This window comes from Haliotis cracherodii, unplaced genomic scaffold (assembly GCF_022045235.1).
Source record: "Haliotis cracherodii isolate W230 unplaced genomic scaffold, xgHalCrac1.p SCAF_4, whole genome shotgun sequence".
Taxonomy (NCBI): domain Eukaryota; kingdom Metazoa; phylum Mollusca; class Gastropoda; order Lepetellida; family Haliotidae; genus Haliotis; species Haliotis cracherodii.
In genome coordinates this window covers 67,111,577-67,133,341 of record NW_027266297.1, presented here as the reverse complement: position 1 = coordinate 67,133,341, position 21,765 = coordinate 67,111,577, and the positions used below count along the sequence as shown (strand labels likewise).

At 38.7% G+C, this 21,765-nt stretch overlaps 1 protein-coding gene across 1 annotated transcript; it reads right to left on the bottom strand.

Moving 5' to 3' along the window:
- Positions 1–4,491: 4,491 nt before the first annotated feature.
- On the bottom strand, positions 4,492–21,455 carry LOC139480412 (sodium-coupled monocarboxylate transporter 2-like). Its single transcript, XM_071263476.1, has 16 exons — positions 21,105–21,455; positions 20,138–20,206; positions 17,249–17,300; positions 16,340–16,407; positions 15,261–15,341; positions 14,219–14,286; positions 11,544–11,681; positions 11,073–11,208; positions 8,757–8,845; positions 7,808–7,920; positions 6,534–6,607; positions 6,214–6,297; positions 5,773–5,960; positions 5,390–5,490; positions 5,127–5,209; positions 4,492–4,587 (listed from the first exon to the last, which is right to left on the bottom strand). The coding sequence occupies exons 1-16, from the start codon at positions 21,453–21,455 to the stop codon at positions 4,492–4,494; spliced, it is 1,791 nt and encodes a 596-aa protein (XP_071119577.1).
- Positions 21,456–21,765: the final 310 nt, after the last annotated feature.

Genomic DNA, 21,765 nt, shown 5'->3' with positions numbered 1-21,765 from the left:
GTGATTCACAGTTTGCACGTGCATGTTCATGCACAGAGCACAATTAGGATGTTTGCATGTTTGTTCGGAGTAGGATACTCACACAGGTATTTTTTAATGTGAGCTCCACACGCTGATCGTTCAGATGCTGATAAAACACGTTTGTTTAACTGTGAATTACGCTTACGCAATGCCATGGCGTGCTGAAAAGGAAACGTCTACTCGCCGTGTGTATGCTGTAAACAGGAAGAGCGCATGATGAAGCTGGCAGACATTTAAATGTGCATCGAAACACAACATCATCTCCTCAGAGACATTATCTACAGCAGGGCAACACTCATGACTTGCCGGTCGTAAACGTGTGACGTCGCGTGAACAAGACCACTTCGGTTTGTGCATCGACGGATTCGATACCAAATGGCCACAGAAACAGCTCGGACCAATTAGTGGTAGAACCGTACGCAACCGGTTGTGAGAGCACAACATCGACCCCGACGTCCAGAGATACGCCCAATTTTGCTTCCAGGTCACATCTAGCTTTAAGTAGACAGAAGACAGAAGACAGAAGACAAGACTGCCACAGTATATAGTTCACAGAGAAGTCAAGGTTCCATGTGGTCCAAGGGTCTACAGTCGTTCAGGAGAACGCTTTAGGGACGTTTGCGTTACCCAATGTCGTCAGTTTGGGAATGGAAGCGTAATGGTATGGGGTGGCATTACAAATCATGGGATAACAAAACTCATCCATGTTCATGTCAATATGAATGGCGTACGCTACCGTTCCAGATCATGTTCTACCCTTTGTGCGAATGTAGGGACGTGACGTCACGTTTCAGTAGGATAATATCCGTCTACATGTTGCGTGTGTTGTGACACTTCGTTGAGGCAGGATGACATTGCTGTACTGCCACGGGCAGCAGTTCTCCAAACCTCACCCCTATGCAATATGTCTGGGATGAGAAAGAACGAAACCTACAGTAGGACCAGAATCAGCCGGTAACGCAAGCTCAGTTTGCAATTCGGTCAATATTTGGTTGCCATTTGGAAAATTATCCCCAGCCTGTTTTTAATTATCTAGTGTGTAGCAGTGTTGTAAATATCTTTTATTTTTAATTTATTTGGTGGCGGAATTTAAGCTCAAAATAATTAATTTAGTATTATCAAGGTAAATGAACGCTTCCCACAACACAATAAGGGCCCCCAATCCACACAGAGCGTCATTGTTCATGTGTGTCATCACATTTGATTGGCTTAAGTTTCTGTGAACTGAGTAGGGTCATTTGGATTGGTTTACTAATGCACACGCTTTTCATGCTGTGAACATGCCACACATACATGTATATAATCACATAATAGGTATATTCAATATACTGTAGGTGGGATGTAATGGCAGTTGGTGACTTGCTCGCGAGACCATGTGGTTCAGCTCATAGTTTGTAATTTTAAGTGTTGTGTATATTTAAGTCATTTAATTCTTAATATGGTAAAGTTAAAACATAAAAAGACATCGTGCTAATATTTCTGTTGTAATGTAGCAGTCACTTGCCATTTACATTTTGTGAATGGTTTGTATCTTGTAATGTTATTTTGATATTAAGTTATAGTGTTTGTTCTTTACCAGTGTAACCAATATGAACAGGAACTTGCAATCACCTAAATGATTGTAGATGTTACTGGCTATATGAGTTACAGTTGATTTATTGATTGTTGTATTGAATGTAAATACATTCGAATCCATAAGTATTTACTGTGATAATGTTGACATTGTATCAAGGAGGTATTTTACTGGTCATTGAAGAACTGAGCTCAACATCGGATCCTGTCTTTATTGAATGGATCGTCTGTTCCATGCCGCTGCCTCGCCTATTACGTCACTCCCGATGTTGACATCTTTAATTGACCCTCTTTTAGGGCGTGTCGCTCTGTCTCCTGTTACCAGGTCAGGAGGGTAGGTAGGATGGTCCACCACCGATATGACTTAATTTCATACATTACAGACCTCTTTTTATTCATTTGGTATCACAACCTCATATGCATTGGTAATTCACTTTCAACTTTATTTTACAAATATTTCCGTTTTTCAAAGAAAAACGAGTGCTATCAATATCTATATACTTTGTATATGGTGTTAAAATATAAGAATATTCAAATCACTATGAACATATATTACAGAGGTGTGTAAATACATGCACATCGTTTTCATCTCTTTTCTAGCGTGGGCAATAATCGTAAATATATGACACGGATTTAAATTCCGTTAAATCTAGTATGACGGGTTTTAGATACCTTCTATGTTTCATACGCTCTTAAATTTTCTTTCAAAGGTAAATGTAGGATTGCCATACTGACTTAACATAGCATGCATTCCAATGGTATGGTAATATTTAGTTATATTAACAGCTCAGGCTGGTCAGCGTGAAGCAACCGAGTCAGTGACGTGATGTGGACACTCGTGACACCAGGCCAAGAGATCCATATTGCTGTGCACATCCCATTACCACAGAGCACTGACGTTCCCTGTTTACGCAGGATATTTCTTAACCCAGAATTGACGCACTGCATTAAGTCACAACGAGTTTTTAATTTAAGAAGGCGATAAATTGTAATGGTTGTGATTATGACGTGAACCTTTAAGGATGCAAAACGTATGGGGGACCCTCCTCTACATTTTCAAGTGTTTGTCAATTGGTTTGAATCATGTTATATAATGACATGCCTATACAGCTGTCGTATGAACAAATGTCACTTAAACTGTTTTATGATAATTATAAATAATCTTATTTCCTTGAAGGACCTTTTGATATTCTGGCTGGGGTGTGTGGTTGGCTTTGAAAAAGAATAAATATTCTAACCAGAAAAGCTGGAAAAAATCATTTGTCCTCGTGTTTCACAAACATTATTGTATTTCGTCTGTACACAAAGGCCCGTGGCCTACAAGTACTCAAATAAAGTGAAGTGAAGTGAAGACAAACATAAATTGAACATACATGAAATGTCAACAAAAGATACTGAGAGAATAGCATATCAACTATAAAAAACATGCCAAGGAAAATATTAAAGTATGACTTAACTCATACGCCCAAAATGAAATACTAGTGCATCTTTTACTCATACAAAACTATGAATTCAAATTGTTTTCATAGGACCTGAAACCTGTTTATTATCTCATCTAATGATCAGAGGTCTAAATATAACACGCCAACGCCCGAGAATATTCAGTATCGATTATCTACAGAATGGAAAGGCAAAACAGTTAGGAAAATTATGAAGTTATATATGACTATTTGTGAGTTGTGGACACTTCCCTCCATATTAGAAAGCGTCTCCGGGGTGTCCAGTCTGTAAAAAGTGTTTAATCCTTCTTTTAAAATAAAAAAAAGAATGTGCGTAATCTAGGCATGGTTAGAACGGAATTTATATCTAGATTCATAAATCATATGTTTCAAATTGTTTTGCCATTACGTTTACCTGATATATTTTAAGATAGGACATCAAGAAAACCAAAGGCTTCCAACTTAAAACCATATGAGTTTAAAGAAATAACCATAAGAATTAAAAGCGACAACCCCCTATATATAACCACAACAAATTTCAGTCCATTTTGCGATTCTTTAAACCAAGATTTCACAGAGCCTCATACGACTCAAAAGATGTTTGATCAAAGTTACAACATTCAAGGCCTCAGCAAAGCTTTCAAAACGTTTTTTGGTAGATATGTTGATGACATTTCCCAATTTTACGCAGCAGTGACAAGACAGCTGTCCGATACAGTTCCCCATGTGCCGGAGTTTTTTTCCAGGTGAACAATTGACTTGCTTTTGCATATGGTTGTGACAGGTGCCGCCGGTGGGGCCGGATACGTTCTCCTTTTCATAAACACCTAGGATCATCACCATTTGATAGTGATTAATAAACACATGCTCATCATATGATCGGAATTGTTCAATTGATTCTGCAAGACATGCTTAAACTTGCTGTCATTGCTGATTTTCATAAAACCCAACTCACTTAATAATGTCAGCCTTAAGACTATTACACTCTCAGCTTTGATGAAGGGAATGCTGTACAAATAGGATTTGCAAGTTGGTTGGTTGGTTTTTTTGTTTAACGCCGCACGCAGCAATATTCCAGCTGTATGACGGCGGTCTGTAAATAATCGAGTCTGGACCAGACAAACCAGTGATTAATACCATGAGCTTCGATCCACGCAATTGGGATACGATGACATGCATCAACCAAGCCAGCTAGCCTGACAACCCGATCCCGTTAGCCGCCTCTTACGACAAACATAGTCACCTTTTACGGCAAGCATGGGTTGCTGAAGACCTATTCTACCCCGGATCTTTACGGGTCTCTTCAATCAGGACATAACTCTTTCTCTAAGAGTGAATTTGCTGATGGAAATTAAAGAAAGCTATAGATACATTCATTGAGAAGCATGCATACGTGTTATACACAAATATCTTGAAATATCTTTTATGTTGCCCACTAGGTCTTAAATAATGATTAAACTCAATTCCTGATGAACGATTCTGTTTGCTCCTCATCGTTTGAGCCAATTGGTCCTTCCACCGGGGCATCTGATGTGTCGGCAAACCTTCCTGAAGTCTGCAACAAAAACAGAGAAGCATATGTTGGAGACAACAGAAAGTCCCAAACATTGGGACAGTATGCATTGCTCACATGATTTGCTTGTATTTGTTTGCTTTTGGTGTGGTGAGTCATAGTCCTAAAAATACTGTACCGGGGTATGGCTACAGGATAAAAACTTGGCCTGCAGTTGATTAATAGACACAGAAACCATTAGCTAGAAAGGGTTTCAAAGCAAATTATTGAATCTGACACATGCTGATATCATCCTAGTTGGAATCTGGGCTAGATCTGATCCACAGCAACCCGTGCTGCTCGTTAGAGCGACTTAATGTATCAAGTGGGTAGACTTTGTTGATCGCGTGGTCTCATAGATCTTTGATTATATCAACAACTGGTTTGACTTGTTAAGCACGATTCGATTATTTACAGGCCGCCATCATATATCTTGAATCTTGGTTAGTTAGGTGTTAAATAACAAACAACCATATAACTACTAACTACGTGGGTTTATTGCATTATTGGACCAATATTGGATTCTGGTCCATGATACTGACCATCACATGTTCCTCTTCCGGTTCACTCCTCCAGAAAACAAATTGTCTGACGTAGATAGGGTTAACTCCATCCTTGTTTCCACCTGCAGTATAAACTTCCATAGAAATGTGTGTTTTCATGGAGGTGTTTAAATTTGTTTCCCTCAAATGCGTAGGTTGTCAAATGAAATTTATATATAATATGAAACACAATAGTGTGACGAGAACCATATTCAGCCTGAAAGGATGAGGATAGTATATTATGTGGCTACATTGTCATTTACCTGTGGCCAGACTGAGGACAACGCCCACCACCTGTACGATCAGGAATCCAAACACATAGTACAGAGTGTAGGAGAGGCTATAGAAGGCGTCGAGACCTGACCTGAGAGCAAATAATACTAAGTATCTTGATTGGCATAAAGAAACATATGAGAGGGTTAGGGACGTGTGTCATAAAACCTTCTGCGTGCAGACGTTTTTGCTTCATCCTTCTTATTAGCATATTTTGAAAACTAATATCAACAATGAATCGAAAAATATCGTGTTGAATATAATAGTATGATGTAATTCAAAAGCAATTCCGTGTACAAGTTGAACGGTATTAACCATCATATACTACCTTGCTTATTGTTTGTTTAACATAACAAAGTTTCTCGAGTGCTACCCAGTATACTGGCGTAGATCATCATTGGTTGAGTTCGTGGTGTATGGTAGAGTTAGGTTGACACTCAGGCAGTGATCTGTCGGGGCAGGCGGGAGAGGGGGCGTCTTCCTCACCTCCGGGTAAACACTGGCACCGACCACCAGCCACGTCAGGAAGCTGATCCCAACTAGCAGTGCCGCAATAGCGCTCTAAGTGAAGAGAATGGCTACTAAGTAAGATATTTGCATACGTTTTAGGGATTTATCCGCATATTGTACCATACGCTTTTGATGAAATTTCAAAATGCTAAATGTATTCATCAGCATGAATTTTAATATGATTCTCTTGAATCAGAATTTCTCAAAATAAAATATAACTAAGACTGATCAGACGACACCCGGGAAGAATCCTATTTACAGTTCTGGTGAATTGATGTGTGAAATATCATGACGATGTACATACTCTTGTATTGACAAACGGGAACATGGCACCGAGGTAGAATAGACTGACTATTGGTCCAGCCACGACTGCATTGGCGCTGTAAATCTGAAACAAAGTTACCTCTTGGCTCTATTTCAAACTCAAAGCCAGAGAAAATATGTGGTTGATTACTTCAAATATAATTCAATACGTTCAGACTGGATTTGAGCCGGTATCACTTGGTTTACGAAGATGAATTTCATACAAAGTGCCACTGAAAAGAAAATGATTATCCATTGACTGTCAAATAAAAATACTTTGATAGGTTTAGAAACAAATATTACGATTTAGCCTGTTATCACCTGGAGTAGGGGGATTGATCTGATGGATGACACACATATCGCCACGCAACAAATTAGAGTTCCCCACGCCACCACTGAAAAGAGAAGCAGACGGTAGAGTGGTCGTAACAGGAACAGTTGTTCACAGTTGCCCCCATAGATAAGTCCAAAGATGAGCTGTATGATTTACTGTATAATTTACATATATACCAAAGACAATTACATCAAATTAGATCAGCCGAAATAGATTTAATACCTTTAAACCTAAAATGAATCAGCTCTGCGACACAAAACTGTGTAGTATAGGTACAGGCCTTTTCTATGAAGGATTCTGTCATGATTTTACCTTGTTGGGTGATGTATAACACACAAATGTACACTCCTACTACAGCAACATCCAAATCATCACTTCCTGTATTTTTGGTCGGTATATATGTGTGTTTGTAGGTGGCATATTATTTTATTTTAATACTTTTTGTTCTTGTAAGGATCTGTCTGTTAAGATCGACCCAAAAAACTATCCACAAGATTGACAAGAGGGTTGACTTTCCAATTGTCAACGTTCCATTCATTCTAGCATTGGTGTTATATATTTCACATTTTTAGGTATAATCGAGCAGGCGCTTTCTACGAAGATTTCAAAGAGTGACTTGCTCAAAAGTCAAAGTTACAATATTCAAGGCCTTTCAAGTACTTTATGGTAGACATGTGGATGTCAGTTGCAATTCCCTTGTTTGACTCGGTCCATGATATGTATATCCATGTTTTCTCAGGTTAGCAATTAATTTACCCTTGCATGTGTTTGTGACAGGTAGGCGGTAGGGCAGGATACGCTATTTCAGAGACACATGCCTTTGATATAGTCGGATTCGTACAATGGATTCTGCTTTTAGTAGAGATTTCTAATGATTAAAGAAATGGATTTTGTTGCTTTACTATTAATGATTATAGAAATGGATTTTGTTGCTTTATTATTAATGATTATAGAAATGGATTTTGTTGCTTTATTATTAATGATTATAGAAATGGATTTTGTTGCTTTAGTATTAATGATTATGGAAAGGGATTTTGTTTCTTTATTATTAATGATTATGGAAAGGGATTTTGTTCCTTTATTATCAATGATTATAGAAATGGATTTTGTTGCTTTATTATTAATGATGATAGAAAGGGATTTTGTTGCTTTATTATTAATGATTATAGAAATGAATTTGTCACTTTTTGTATTATAAACAATCTGTTTGAATGCAAAATGTAATAATTCAGAAAGAATAACTCGTTTTGCTCCGTCATACCTGATACTTTTGCGACAGCCATTTGTTTAAACTCCGACATTGCAGAGACACAGGGTTTTACAAAATCCTCCCATGTTATATTCGCGAGGGCTGAGAGTCCTGATGACAGTGAACTGAAAACATTACAATATTTAGGTTTATTAATTCCAGGTCAAGTTAACGTTTGCACAATCTGTTATCCAAAGATATAGCTGATAGATGGATACATGTTTCATAAGTAATTTTCTTACCTTACAGGTAAATATTATTAAACAACATAAAACGACGTATTGACATCTCAGTCTCCATTTGCTGGTGGTAAGGTAAATCGTTATGGAACTATCCTAAGTTGATGTACCTCGGCGTGATCGTGTACAATGAGCTGATACAACTACATCTCATATGACCAAACTATATATGTATGCATGCGTATACAAGGGTACATGTGTATGTATGTAGTGTGTGTATGTGTGCATATATGTACATGTATATAAGTGTATGTATGATTGTGTAATTATATATGTAGTCTTGCATGTATTTTGGATTAATGTGTATATACAAGTAAATTGTGTTTATATAGGCAATTCTTATGTATGTCTATGTTATTCTTGCAAAAATTATGTTTATGTACTTGTGTAAATATATTTCTCTTTGTTACTATAAATGTAATGTGTGCAAATGTATATGAGTATGTGTATGTATGTATGATTATGTGTATATATGAGTATGTGTATATGTATGTATGAGTATGTATGATTATGTGTATATATGATTATGTGTATATGTATGTATTTCTGTATACGTATGTTTATGTATGTGTGGATGTATATGTGTATATATATGTATAATCAATGTCTGTACATATAGAGTAGGGAAAGGGCCACCTAAGTTGGATAACTTTTGCCCAATCCCGTTGACCATATATGTCAATAAAATATATTTAAAATAAAACAAAACAAACCAAACTGACCTGAGAGACGCACTGTAGAGTGCTGCAAGAAACAGTCCTGGCATTCCGGGTAGGTTACGGAAAATGTCGATCGTCATGAAAGGTAATACCTTGGGAAGAGCGAGAATTAATGAAAGAGAAAGAGGGTAAGAGGAATGTGTTTTATGCACCTTCCCTCATGGCTCATGGTTTCAAATAAACACGATGCAAAATCACCTCCCAAAATCCCTCACCTGTAACTTAGATATTTAAATAGTCGTCAAAAGATCTACGTTGAAGCATTTTAAGGCTATCTTTACCACAGGGCGTTAGCGCTGTCCCTGCCGAACCGGATGTTGGTAGGTTGCAACGACCATTTTCTCGTTGGACAGTAAGAGTTCTGATTTCACCCGAGCACATGAAGCATGGTTTAAGAACTTATACTTACGAATTTGAACTAAGTCTAACTTACATCATACAACCAAGGACTTCCGGACAACAATCTTTATAGTATTTACATACCACACTCAATATTAGGTTCAATATTTCTCACTTTACTTTTGGTGTCATCTGAAGCGATAGCGAAGAGTCGAAAACAGGGTGCTTTTCAGCGTACAAACCACATAATTAATCTTTTCCAGCGCACATTTGTGTCAATTTTAGCTTTACGATTTCTGTGATGTATATATTCCTACATATTTAACAAAACAACAACTGTTCGAGTTGATTGTAGTCGGTTAAACACTGTCTTTGTTGTTTTTGTATATGAGCTGACTGTTGTGTCATTTAAACTTTGTTCCTGCCATTCAGATAGCCGATAGGCCAAAATACACAAGGATCTTTATCATTCCAGGATCATAGAATCAGTTCTTCATTGCTAATGCTGATTACAGTGAATTCTTTTCACATGCAGTGGTTGGCCATATTTAGGCTGTTCGTGTTCAGACATGATTCAGAGAATAAATAATGTTGTTTACATGGGTGCTTAAAACAAAGGCACTGATGTTAAATGACACACATGACGAATGATTTGCTCGGCGTCCGTGGTTCTGAAAGAAAATTAATTATATGAAATTGGTTACTAAAGTTGCATGAAACAGCTTGGTATAAGTGACCTATCAAATAATGCCACGTACTAGGATAACGCCAACATATAAATGAGGATGAAATCTGCAAAAACACGCAACACAGAGAGTATATGAGACAAGTGGAATTAATACCATGTGGATTCTCCAAAAGTTCAATGATTTTCCTGAATCTGAACAAAGTTCAATAATGTCAAAACCTTTGATTTTGAACTTTCTCATATAAACATCCCACATGACAATCTTAAGAAAACACTTCATTTTTTTATCCATGGGGCATGCGTCACTGATCGTGGGGACCATAGTTACAGCTCTATCTTCAGAGGTTCGGTACAATGTGTCTAAAATGAAAGCAAATGTCATCAAAGTTTATTGAGAAAACAATATGTATAATGCCGGATATTCCTAATAGAATAGTGGAATACCCGGACAACAATCGTAATAATATTTACAAACGAATATTGGAATATTGGAAAAACCTGGAACAATATTCAGCTGAAATATTGCTAAGTGCATGGTTAATCAACAAACAAACAAATATATAAATATATAAATAAATATGGTTGGAATCGTACAATAGACAATGCTTTTAGAAGAGATGTTTTATGATCATGGAAATATTTTTGTCGCTTTTATTCAAAGAGAGAGCGTATATGCGTTATTGCTTCATTTATTCACCAAAAGGTATTACATTGATACTAAAATAACAAAGGTATTACATTGATACTAAAATAACCTAATAAAGCTGAAATTGACACAAAATAGCGTTTGTATGAAGTAATTATGCCGCTTTTACGCTGAAAGGCCCCTCGTTTCCAGCTGTCGCTGTCACGCCTGATGACACCAAAAGTAAAGTGAGAAATATTGACCTTATTTTTGAATGTATGTTAATGCTACAACGATTGTGGTCCGGAAGCACTTCGGTGCATAATATAAGTTAGCTTAAGTTTAAATACCTAAGGAAAAGGGAAAAACACGTTCCTTCACCATGCACCATGTTCTTGGGTGAAATTACAACTTTTACTGTCTAGAGAGAAAAAGGTAGTTGCTACCTACCAACATCCAGTTTGGTATGGACAGCGTTTACCCCTGTGTTTACTCCTTAGTCAACATATATCAACAGGTTTTCCCGTTTATACAACGCATGTATGAATAAATCAAAATTCAATAGCGCTAGCCAATTGAACTGATGAGGTCTTAACTGTACTCTTTAGGGTAACCCGCTTGGTGCTTAACTTTTGCATTGACGATATATCATAGATCGTGATCGTACCTGATTAATATTGTTGATCTGATTGGATGCTATAGGGTTGCATCTCTTGTAGTCATAGTAACCATATGCCACAAGTCCACTGATGACGCAGAGAATTCCATATATAGGACCGCAGAATAGCGCAACTAGTATCGCTCTTTAAGAAAAACATGCAGTTGTTGTGACACGTTCATCAACGTGAAAGAAGATAGACAAACTAGCCAGATTATAACAATACGTGACCATAAGTCAAAGTAATATTCAAGCCAAATATTCGAGTATCACAAAACAATTATGCATCCTGTATATTTAGTACAGCAGGTGTTAGTAGAAGACGTTAACACCAGAGAATAACCATGCCAATGATCTCAATGGATAAAGAATGCGCTGTACTGAAATCAGCAACGGCTTTAACTACCAGGCTCTTCCAGTTACGATACATATAAAATATATGATTATGAAAACAAAAGAAATTGAAAATATTGTTCATGCCTTCTTGCTTCAGTGAGGGACTTCGTGGCGGCAATACGCTGAAGATAGGCAGGTTGGAAAAGTAAACCCATTCCAACAAACACTCTGGCAATTCCTAAATTCCACACGGTATGTCGGATTGTCGGGTCAAGGTCAAATCTGAAAACTCAAGCAAAGTGAGTGGTCATTCCATTATGGCCATGAACCAAATGGCATATCTTTCCCTGTAAGTATTATAGCTATTGATCACAATCCCACCTGTTATATCGGCCAAAACAGTATTTCCTGTGCAAGTTAGCTCAGTTGAGTTCCTACCATCGTATCAGTGGTATTAGTTACCGGATGACCACTGATGATCCTAACGGAAACGATAGTAACCAGACAAATTAGGTTGGATCAGTTGCATGATGATATGACTACTGCAGACCTACCTTATCCTCCAACCACTAAGGTCATATGAAGGCTAATCCCTGCCTAAACAAACACTGCTACAGATCCACTCCAGTCCTCCAACCGTGTTCTCATATGAAGGATAGCCTCCCGCTAAACCATTCTGACTATATAATGAGCATATGTTTATGAATCACTATGAAATAGTGATGATATTAGGTTTCGCAAACAGATGGGCGTTTCCCGCCCCCACCGGTGGCCCCGGTCACAAATACATGCATTTGCAAGTCAGTTGTTCACCTGAAAACGCGGGAACAAACTTTTGTAGGTAGGTATCCAATCTGCACTGTCGTTTGAAGCTGGCAGCAATTTGACTTTTGGGACATATACTACTCAAATTTTGCTACGGATCAAGTTTTGATGATATCAAAATATCATCAAGTAAAACCTGATTGAAATATCCTGCTACACAATGATTGGGTAAACCCGATAGGACCCCAATTTCATGATGAACGGACAGATGCTTGCGCCATGGGTACAATGCGCACTAGGTGCTTGAAAACCTGTGTTTGGATGTAAGGTGACAGAATTGAAGCACTTCATTATCAGAGAGGTTTTGCTGCTGAGGATTTCAATAACTGAATGAAAATGGGTCAACGCAATGTGTTCGGTGCCAGCCAAAGTGTGATCAGCAGGACATGAAATCGATACCAGAAGTTTTGATCAGCTACCCAGTGATATTTTGACCAAAAATCACGTTAATTGACCAGACTCCAGTACTTTTCACTCATGAATCGAATCGAGATGCTGTGCAGATTTCACCTGTCATCATGCCCGATTGTGGCTGAGACAAAGTGAAAGATATCAGGATCTTAACCAAGCCGAAAATGGCCGCTATGGAGGGGACTCAATCTTGATTTGGGATGGGATCAGTAGAGCTGGAAGAATTTGATCTCTAGTCCTACAGCGGGGCAGGTGTGCGCTACAGGGACGATATTCTAGATGTGTACATGAGAACATATGATGGTGCAATCGGACCCGACTTCATCGTAAAGCACGATAACGCACGACCGCATTGCCCCAGGGTCGTTGATGCCTACTTAGAGCAGGACACCATTGTCCGCATGGAGTGGCCAGCCCGGTCACCAGACCTCAACCCTATCGAACACATGTGGAAGGAGCTGCATATCGCCCTCTCACGACACCCTGTACTGACAGCACCACCAGAGAAACTCGGCAATGCTCTTACTGAAGAATGGAGTAATATTTTCAACCACACCAACGAGACACATATTGGGAGCTTGAGAATGTACCAGGCTATGATCGCATTACGTGGATCATATACACACTACTAAGAGGGTTTTTTTTGACAATAAATTTGTTTTCGTTCTCTTTTTACGTTTCAGTTTTCGTGAGATTCTCTCATTTTGACGGGCGATTTTGAGTCATTATTGGTTGGTTTTTGTGGCACATGACAATGGACTTTTGTTTATTCTAAATGCCTTCACGCAATAGTATCTTGAGCTATTTCAACAGATGCACACAATTTGTCGTTGTTTAAAGTGGTAATCCTGAACAAACTTTGAGTAATATATACGATCATGCCAACAGCTGAGAGCGGTAAAATTCCTCTTGTTGCCATTGATAGCTATGACAAACTGGCCACAACAGGCTTCGACATTTTACCAGCATTACAATCACTTGGTGCCACTGACAATTGCTACAAATACGTTCACAACAGTCTGCTCTGAATTAGGCTTGCCTACCACTATATTAAAACTCCACCTCACCAATCTCTGAATTTTGTTCTTCAGAGATGAAGAAAAGTCAGCGGATTGTGATCTGTGAACACTTTAGTAGGAGTTTCTTTCTCAATAGTGAGAGTAATGTTTCTGTTGCATGTCAAATTGCTTTGAAAAAGTAACAAACATGGAGACTGATGTCATTAGGATCTTCCTGAAACAAAACACCAATACCATCATCAATGTCAGTTTCACATAGCACATGTTCTCAATGTCTGGTGCTTTGAAGACTGGATCATTCATGAGTATAACTTTAACTCTCACTAAAGCAGTCCGGCATTGGTTATCCCAAAATAGTGCGAGATGGTGACAAAATATATGTAGTGACCAGTCATAACCAGGCATTTCATAAATTCTATTTTGTTTGCCGGTTCTGGGATATTTGAAAAAGCTTCTATTTTTGCATTAATCGGTTCTGACCTTCACATGGTCGAAGTACATGGTCGAAGTACACAACATGTGCCTGAGCAAATCCACAATTCTAACGACAACACAAGTACTCACATGAAAGTAAGTCTTCCTCCTGACATTATCCTGCTCCATATCTCCTGCAATCCTACGTCAATGGTTCCCTGTTTTATTTAATTTAAGATTTAATTACCATTTAACAATAGAGTAGAGGCTTGCTGCAACAATATTCAAGGAAAGCAATATCATAGCAGGGAGGAAGGGCACCAGAAATGGGCTTCATACTTTATACACATTTGGGGATTCGAACACGGGCCTTGAGTGTCACGTGCCTACCCAATGTCCACTGATCTGTCCACTAACCCTGTGATTACGTGACAGGGTTAGTGATGTGTCAGTCGGACAGTGACAGTAGCCAATATAGTTCCAACTGAAACATTGTTTTATACAGTGGCGAAACAACATATACACGAATTGTTTTTAATTGCCTTTCGCGGCAATCCATCGGTCTGTCCGCTAGAGTACCTGCCCTTTGTCAAAGGAAAGCTACTCTAACCCTACTCTATGAGACGTCACGGCCACGGTCAGACGTTGTTGACAGTCTATCCTGTCATAACGTTACGAAGTGCAGTCAGATGTACACACAGCGACAAAACGAAACAAGGTAACAATTCAAACACATTTCGGCCAAATCCAACTATATTAATTGTGGAAAAGGTTCGAAGCCGCAGAGGTCTACGAGCACAGATAAGGCTACTGATCCCGCTTGGCTAGGACTAGTGCCCTCGCAAAATTGTTTCGCAATTTATGTCACCATGTTGCCCAAACTTGTAAAATGCCTTAGCTACGTCACAGTTAGACACCGATTCTCAGTATATTGGACAGTTCGTTTGATAACGATAGCAATTATCCAAGTAGTTTCTCCAGATTCCCGATGGTTAATTCTGACTCGATCGCCGAATGCGCCGAATGTTTGTAAACAGTGAAAGTAGTCCCAACTTGACCTTTGATATTTGCATCTCTATCCGCATATGACCCCGTTTTTATCCGTTGGCTTTATCCTGCAGAGAGACCCACCCGTTATATGATAATTGATGTAAAATGTTTCTTTACTTACATGTGAAGCACTACTTCTCACCTTTATTGTAACAGCTAGTATCCCAGCAAACATTATCATGTACTGGAACATATCTGTCCATATCACCGCTTTCAGTCCACCCTGGGAACATAATAATTATATTATTATCGATAACAATGTAAGTAAAATGTAACATATTTTAAAACCTGGACCTGATATTCCGAACAATATACGATTGTCTTGTACAATTTGTTTTCACCAGACATTGAAACTATCTCATACATTTATGAAAATAAGATCAATGTGTTGTTTAGATATTTACAAAAGATAGACGTTCGGTACATACGAAACCAAGGAATACACGATGCTAACTCTCCCGTGAAGAAGGGGTAGAATAGGTCTCCAGCAACCCATGCTCTCCGTAAAAAGGCGACTTGTCGTAAGAGCGACAAACGGGCTCGAGTGGTCAGACTCGCTGACTTGGTTGCTGCACGTCATTGTGTCCAAATTGCTTGGATCGATGCTCATGATGACAATCACTGGATTGTCTGGTCCAGACTAAATTATTTACAGACCGCCGTCATATCGATGGAACATTGCTGAGTGTGGCGTTAAACAACAAACAAACAAACAAATAAATACATGATAAAATAAAATAAAATAAATAAATAAATAAATAAATAAACGATGCTAATTCTATCAATGCCACGTCACTGCCAGTATTTCTGCGAAGAAAGGAATAATAATAAGGATAAGGTACAAACAAAGGGTGGCCCAATGGATCCTTGCTCAAGTTATAGGTCACACGTATGCCTAGGCCTGACTTAAAGTTATTTAAAATTGTGAGTTTTTAATGTAAGTAGATATTATATATAAAAATAAGACGTTTTCAAGATACGCTGGATCAACAAATGAATTTGATCAAGCTTACACAATCAAACTAATCGGGGACCGACCACTTGATATTATATTCAGGGGTTGGGAGAGAAGTCACAGCTCCAAGACATGCTATGTTTTCCTCAGAATAGCCAAATAATATTTTTTTTCAAGAACCGTTTTTTTTTTTAAACACAGTTCCCCCAAAACATCCGAGGGAATTCCACAGCATTATTTGAGACCGTGACCTGAGAATAACTCACTATAGCTGTGTAGAGAACAGTTGCCGCTGACGTCACAAGGATTGACTCCACCGCGGAGAACCCTGTCACTGAAACATGTACACAAGATGTAATTTGTCATGAGTCGTCACAAGTGGGGATTCCGGGTAAGAATATTGGTTCTTGGCAACCTATGCTTGTCGTTAGAGGCAACTAATTGGTGGTCAGGTTCGGTGATTTGGTTGTTGGTATGTCTGACGTGAGTGTCTCAAATGCACGGATCGACGCTCACGATGTCAATTACTGGAATGTCTGGCCCACATTCGAGTATTTACAGACCGCCATGTAACTGGAATATTTCTGAGTGAAGAATATATAACAAACAGTCACACTTGTGAGGGTGTAGACGTGTTGTATATGGATATTATGTAAGAATACACAAGTAGGAAAGAAATACATTGGGTAAAGTCTATAACGTTTTTGGCCGAAGCACTAAACGTAATTTCAGGAAAAGAGAAATATACAACATTAAACGTTATTAGAGGCCCCTGTCAAAATATTTACAAATGTACAAACTCACTACGTCTCTGAATGTATATTTGCTATCATAGATGGAGAGAATTTACTACATCTTGGGTAGTAAAATGCGTCCGAACTTTAAATGTACAAATGTGGCGGTCACTTGAAACATGAGTGGTTCATTGTTTTATGCAGGTGTGATATAAGTACAAAATGTGTACCAGTAAACACGTGGTATCGATGATTTGGTGCCAGTGTTGGTACTGGGTATGGTTTTATGGTATTGTTAGTGTTGTATGTTTCTGGTAGAGTTAGTGGTTGTACAGGTATGTTGTTCAGGGTAGAATGTTTCCACTCTCTGCAAGTTCGTTCAGTCAATTCCGCAATACACAACAAAGGATGTCTATAATAAATATCGTTCTTCCATCTTACCAGCTTGTAATGCTATGCCCTGCCCAAACAAGATTATGCTCATGTAGAAGACCTGAAAAATACGCAATAAAGAATATATATATATCTATATCTAATAAATATGTAAGAGCCCTGGGGAAGTTGTCGGGGTTGTAATACCTAGGATCATCATCGCACGTTATGTGTCTGGTTCCTTGGGAGTGAAGTCTAAAGTTGAAACAACGCGATGATGATAAAGACGGTGAACTTGACTGGTAAGTATAATTGTCTATATAAACATGAAAAAAACATGTTATGGTATGTTTACCCATTCCACGGCATTACAGCTAGAACATTTCTTCCATATGATACATGTGTGATACGGTAGTTATGGGTATCACCAGATTGCCGAAGAGCCCACACATTAGTCACTCATGTTGTTGTTGGTGGACTGTGTAAGAAATTCTCATTAAAAGTATTGATAGAAGTATTAAACAGCATGAATTAAGGCCAAAAGTATGATAATCCTATCGATACATCTCGCTGGCTTGTCCGGCTGCATTCAAAGTACACACCAAGACGAAGGTTCTTGTGGCGTTCGAATTGGAATCCCTCTTACTTATGAACCTACATATGATTGTTTGATAAAATGATAAAACAATGAACCCGGGAAAATGTTTATGAAAAACAACGTTGTAGAACTGCAGTCAAACAAGTGTCGCTGGTAGTACATGCTTTTTTGCAAAAAAGGGCTTCAAACGTCCAATGGAACACCCTACAGCACTTATTGCGACGGCATCAACAACCACTTCGACGACCACCCTCGTAGTGACAACCCGTCGCCAAGACATATGGATTCGAACCAGTCATGAAATTGGTTCCAGCCATCAGCTCCAACAACCCATACTGTCACTGGTAACAAATGTGTATCTACGAGGACAGGCGACAACGTTTATTGTCGTTTTGTGGCAGTTGAGATTGTTGTACGTTTAATGGTAGTGAATGTCAGTACTATTACGTGATTGAAGCATTGGTAAAATGTCGAGTGAATGAAATTCAGAGTTACCTACCCTGGTTTTTGTTTATGGACATGGCGGACATATTTGTTCGTGAAATTTTATGACATTTTCTAGAAGGCTGGCTGTACGTATATATACCAGCTACAACGAGGGCGATTCGATGACATTTACGACCTACATTGCGTCTTTTCTACTTGCCAAGTGTAGGTTCGATACCTATCTGAAAACTCCGAATACCTGCCAACTAGTTTCGGATTTTTTAAGGCATTCAAAAATGACAAAATTCTGGACATTCATGAGTGCACTTTCATTAATAACAGTGCCTGTTACTTATTGCTGCAACGTATTTGACTCATTGTATTGCCTGTTTTGAATGTCTTAGATCTGTCGGGATTGAAGCCGCGACGTCCGCACAGGCGGCACTGTGTAGTACATAGTTTTGTAACAGCGATTAATTTTAACCCCACGACATGGGTTTCCATATGGGATATGGCCATACAGCAGGCCAGCGGCTGGCCAGATTATCAAAACTTATATACATTATTCGATCCTTTAAACCACACTCATTTAACAAGATGTTCACAGTTGCAGTATATGGTTATGCAATGTATCTGAAAAGTCTTTCTTTACGTTCTTACAGTCTGGTGCCCAATGTGCAATACATGTCGGAGTATGTCCCCTTTAAATCACAAAACAACACTCGCACTCAAACAGATTCTTATCATTTATGGCAATAATTTCAATACATCCATACCCAAAACCCGAACTAGCTTTCCTGACTATTTTCTCATGAGGTTTGGAATGTAATCGGCATTAAACAAAACCCCTATTCATCCATCCCATTTCTTTCATTAGTGATGACGTCATCTTGAACAGCAATTGTGTAATGAAAAATGCGATGCGATTTTTGATCGAGGTATGCAACAAAAAGAGCGGGGGAAGTGTTTTGTCAGTAGAGGTGGTCAAATTAACTTTTATTAGCCGCCATTCATATTTCAAAGGTTTAACAAACGTCTTGGCTGCAGACTACAGACTCAAGGATCCTCAACAAGTATGATTGTCATTGGAACATACTTTGAAAACTATTTAACAGTTTTACAATATACTTACTATTGGAGGATTTCATAATGAATGCAAATGATTAACATTCATCAAAGTAGGATAATTGAGTGAGTGAGTGAGTTTGGTTTTACGCCGCTCTTAGCAATATTCCAGCAATATCACGGCGGGGGGACACCAGAAATGGGCTTCACACATTGTACCCATGTCGGGAATCGAACCCGGGTCTTCGGCGTGACGAGCGATTTGGTTGGTTGGTTGGTTTGATGTTTAACGCCGCACTCAGCAATATTCCAGCTGTATGACGGCGGTCTGTAAACAATCGAGTCTGGACCAGACAATCCAGTGATTAATCTCATGAGCATCGATCCACGCAATTGGGATCGATGACATGCATCAACCAAGTCAGCGAGCCTGACCACCTGATCCCGTTAGTCGCCTTTTACGACAAGCATAGTCACCTTTTACGGCAAGCATGGGATGCTGAAGGCCTATTCTACCCCGGAGTCTTCTAGCGACGCTTTAACCACTCGGCTACCCGACGACCGCCCCCCCCCCCCCCCCCCCACACACACCCCAAAAAAGTAGGATAAACAGACTTCTTATGCAAAATATAAATCCAGTGAATTTGTACAACAGATAAAACATGACTGTATTTCAAATTTGAATTTGCAAAGTAAATGGAATAATTTTCATCCGGCTTTCTATTTATTCCTTGGTGATATAAAGAATGTTTTTCCAAAGAAAATCTCAACACTATTTAAGAAAAATAAAAAAAGATCATGCAACTAAACAAATAATGCTATGTCTCTGGCCTCAAGAAATCGGTTTTTAATGTCCACATGAGCCTTACATTCTCGACACAAGACGCTCCCATCACTATGAGGCTGAGAAGTCTGGACTTGAAGCGGCCCTGGATATACTGGAAAAGATACAAGTATTGACAAATATAAATGCTACAAGGTAATGACAAGATTAAGATTTGCAATTGAAAAATATTTACTATGGAGACCAATCAACTAATTTGTTTCAATCCTACTCTCCGTTGCTTGGCTACTGACTTTTTGGGCGTGTCAAGTTATGTGCATAAATTGAACAATCATCTGATTCATGTCACGCTGATATGGAACGAGACGTCGCATAATTCTGGATTCTGATTTTGAATAAATAACTGCAGCTTGATACATATTACATACCCATCCTTCCATCCAACGCCCAGTATGCATTTCTGGCATCAGCTTGGTAGTGTGGGATAACTTTAAAATTAGCTTACAGAGCCGCTGTAACATTAAGTCAACACGTGTGACCCACTTAAACTGAAATTCTGGCTCTCGATGATGTTGACTCATAAGAAAGTTAACTTGCATATGTGAAAGTTAATAAATTAAATTCAACTTTACTTTGCATGTTGTTTTTGTACAAGTTTTAAGTGATACAAATAAACTAAATTTGAATGGCCATGGCGAGCTATTTTACACAATCCGAAGTTTTCAGTTACTGTTGCAAAGGGAAACATTTGTTTTGAGTTTCAGCCAATAGAAAGGTCAAAAGTCGTGAGGAACTGGATATCCTGGGTCGTTTGCAGTTAATTTGTTTATGGGTAAGAAAGAGAATAACCAACCAGAAACTCGAAATTATGGTTCATTTTTTCATAGATGACATGAGGAACCATAATTTCTCGTAGCTCGTCTTTTATTCTCATAATAATTGCAGATGGAAATATAACCTCCCATTTGCCAGACAAATGAGTGCACTACAACTAAGATACTACCTGGCGACTGACTGTTCATGGTCATCGAGAATATTAAATACAACACTACCTGAAATGGGCTTGATATGTTCAGTCTCTTCAGAAGGGACAATAGAAGGTACATTTCCAGAAGTTTTCCCACGGAGATCGCTATTTCACTGAGAATCCACATGATGCCATAATCATATGCCTCTGCTGATGCCCCAAGCAATTTAATGTTAGACGTCAACGTAGCCATTATCGACATCGCGACGGGGAAGAAGGTCAGTTTTCGCCCAGCCAGAAAGTACTCCTCCAGTTTACCATGTCTGCCGACTATGGCGTGGTATATGCCAATAAACACTGAGACGGCCACCATGACACCAAACACTGTGTAATCCCATTTTCCAAATGTGTGAGACTCCATTGGCGCTGCGAACATATTATGTGTATTAAGATGCTATATGGAGACATAAAGTGTATCGTTGTTCCACACATGTATCAGTTATACTCTGTTGTAGCAGCTCAATCATCTATGAAGACAAGTCAACATGTACACCCACGTACAAATGTGTGTGTGTACATTTGTAATACTGTTGTGATGCTCCTGAATGCAATATCTAATCACATATCAATTATTCCATATCATGCATGAACAACAGGCTGGACACAACAGACTTTGTGTGTGCGCCAACAGAGGAAAAAACAATCACTAATGCAAATGAGCTAAGCACACATATAAAAATGCCTCC

Coding starts and splice junctions, on each gene's coding strand:
- LOC139480412 (XM_071263476.1), bottom strand. CDS start 21,455: ATGTTCGCAGCGCCAATGGAGTCTCACACATTTGGAAAATGGGATTAC. Junction 15,342..16,339: donor CTGTTCTCTACACAGCTATA/GTGAGTTATTCT, acceptor TTATGTTCCCAG/GGTGGACTGAAAGCGGTGAT. Junction 5,210..5,389: donor TGTCCTCAGTCTGGCCACAG/GTAAATGACAAT, acceptor TTTATACTGCAG/GTGGAAACAAGGATGGAGTT.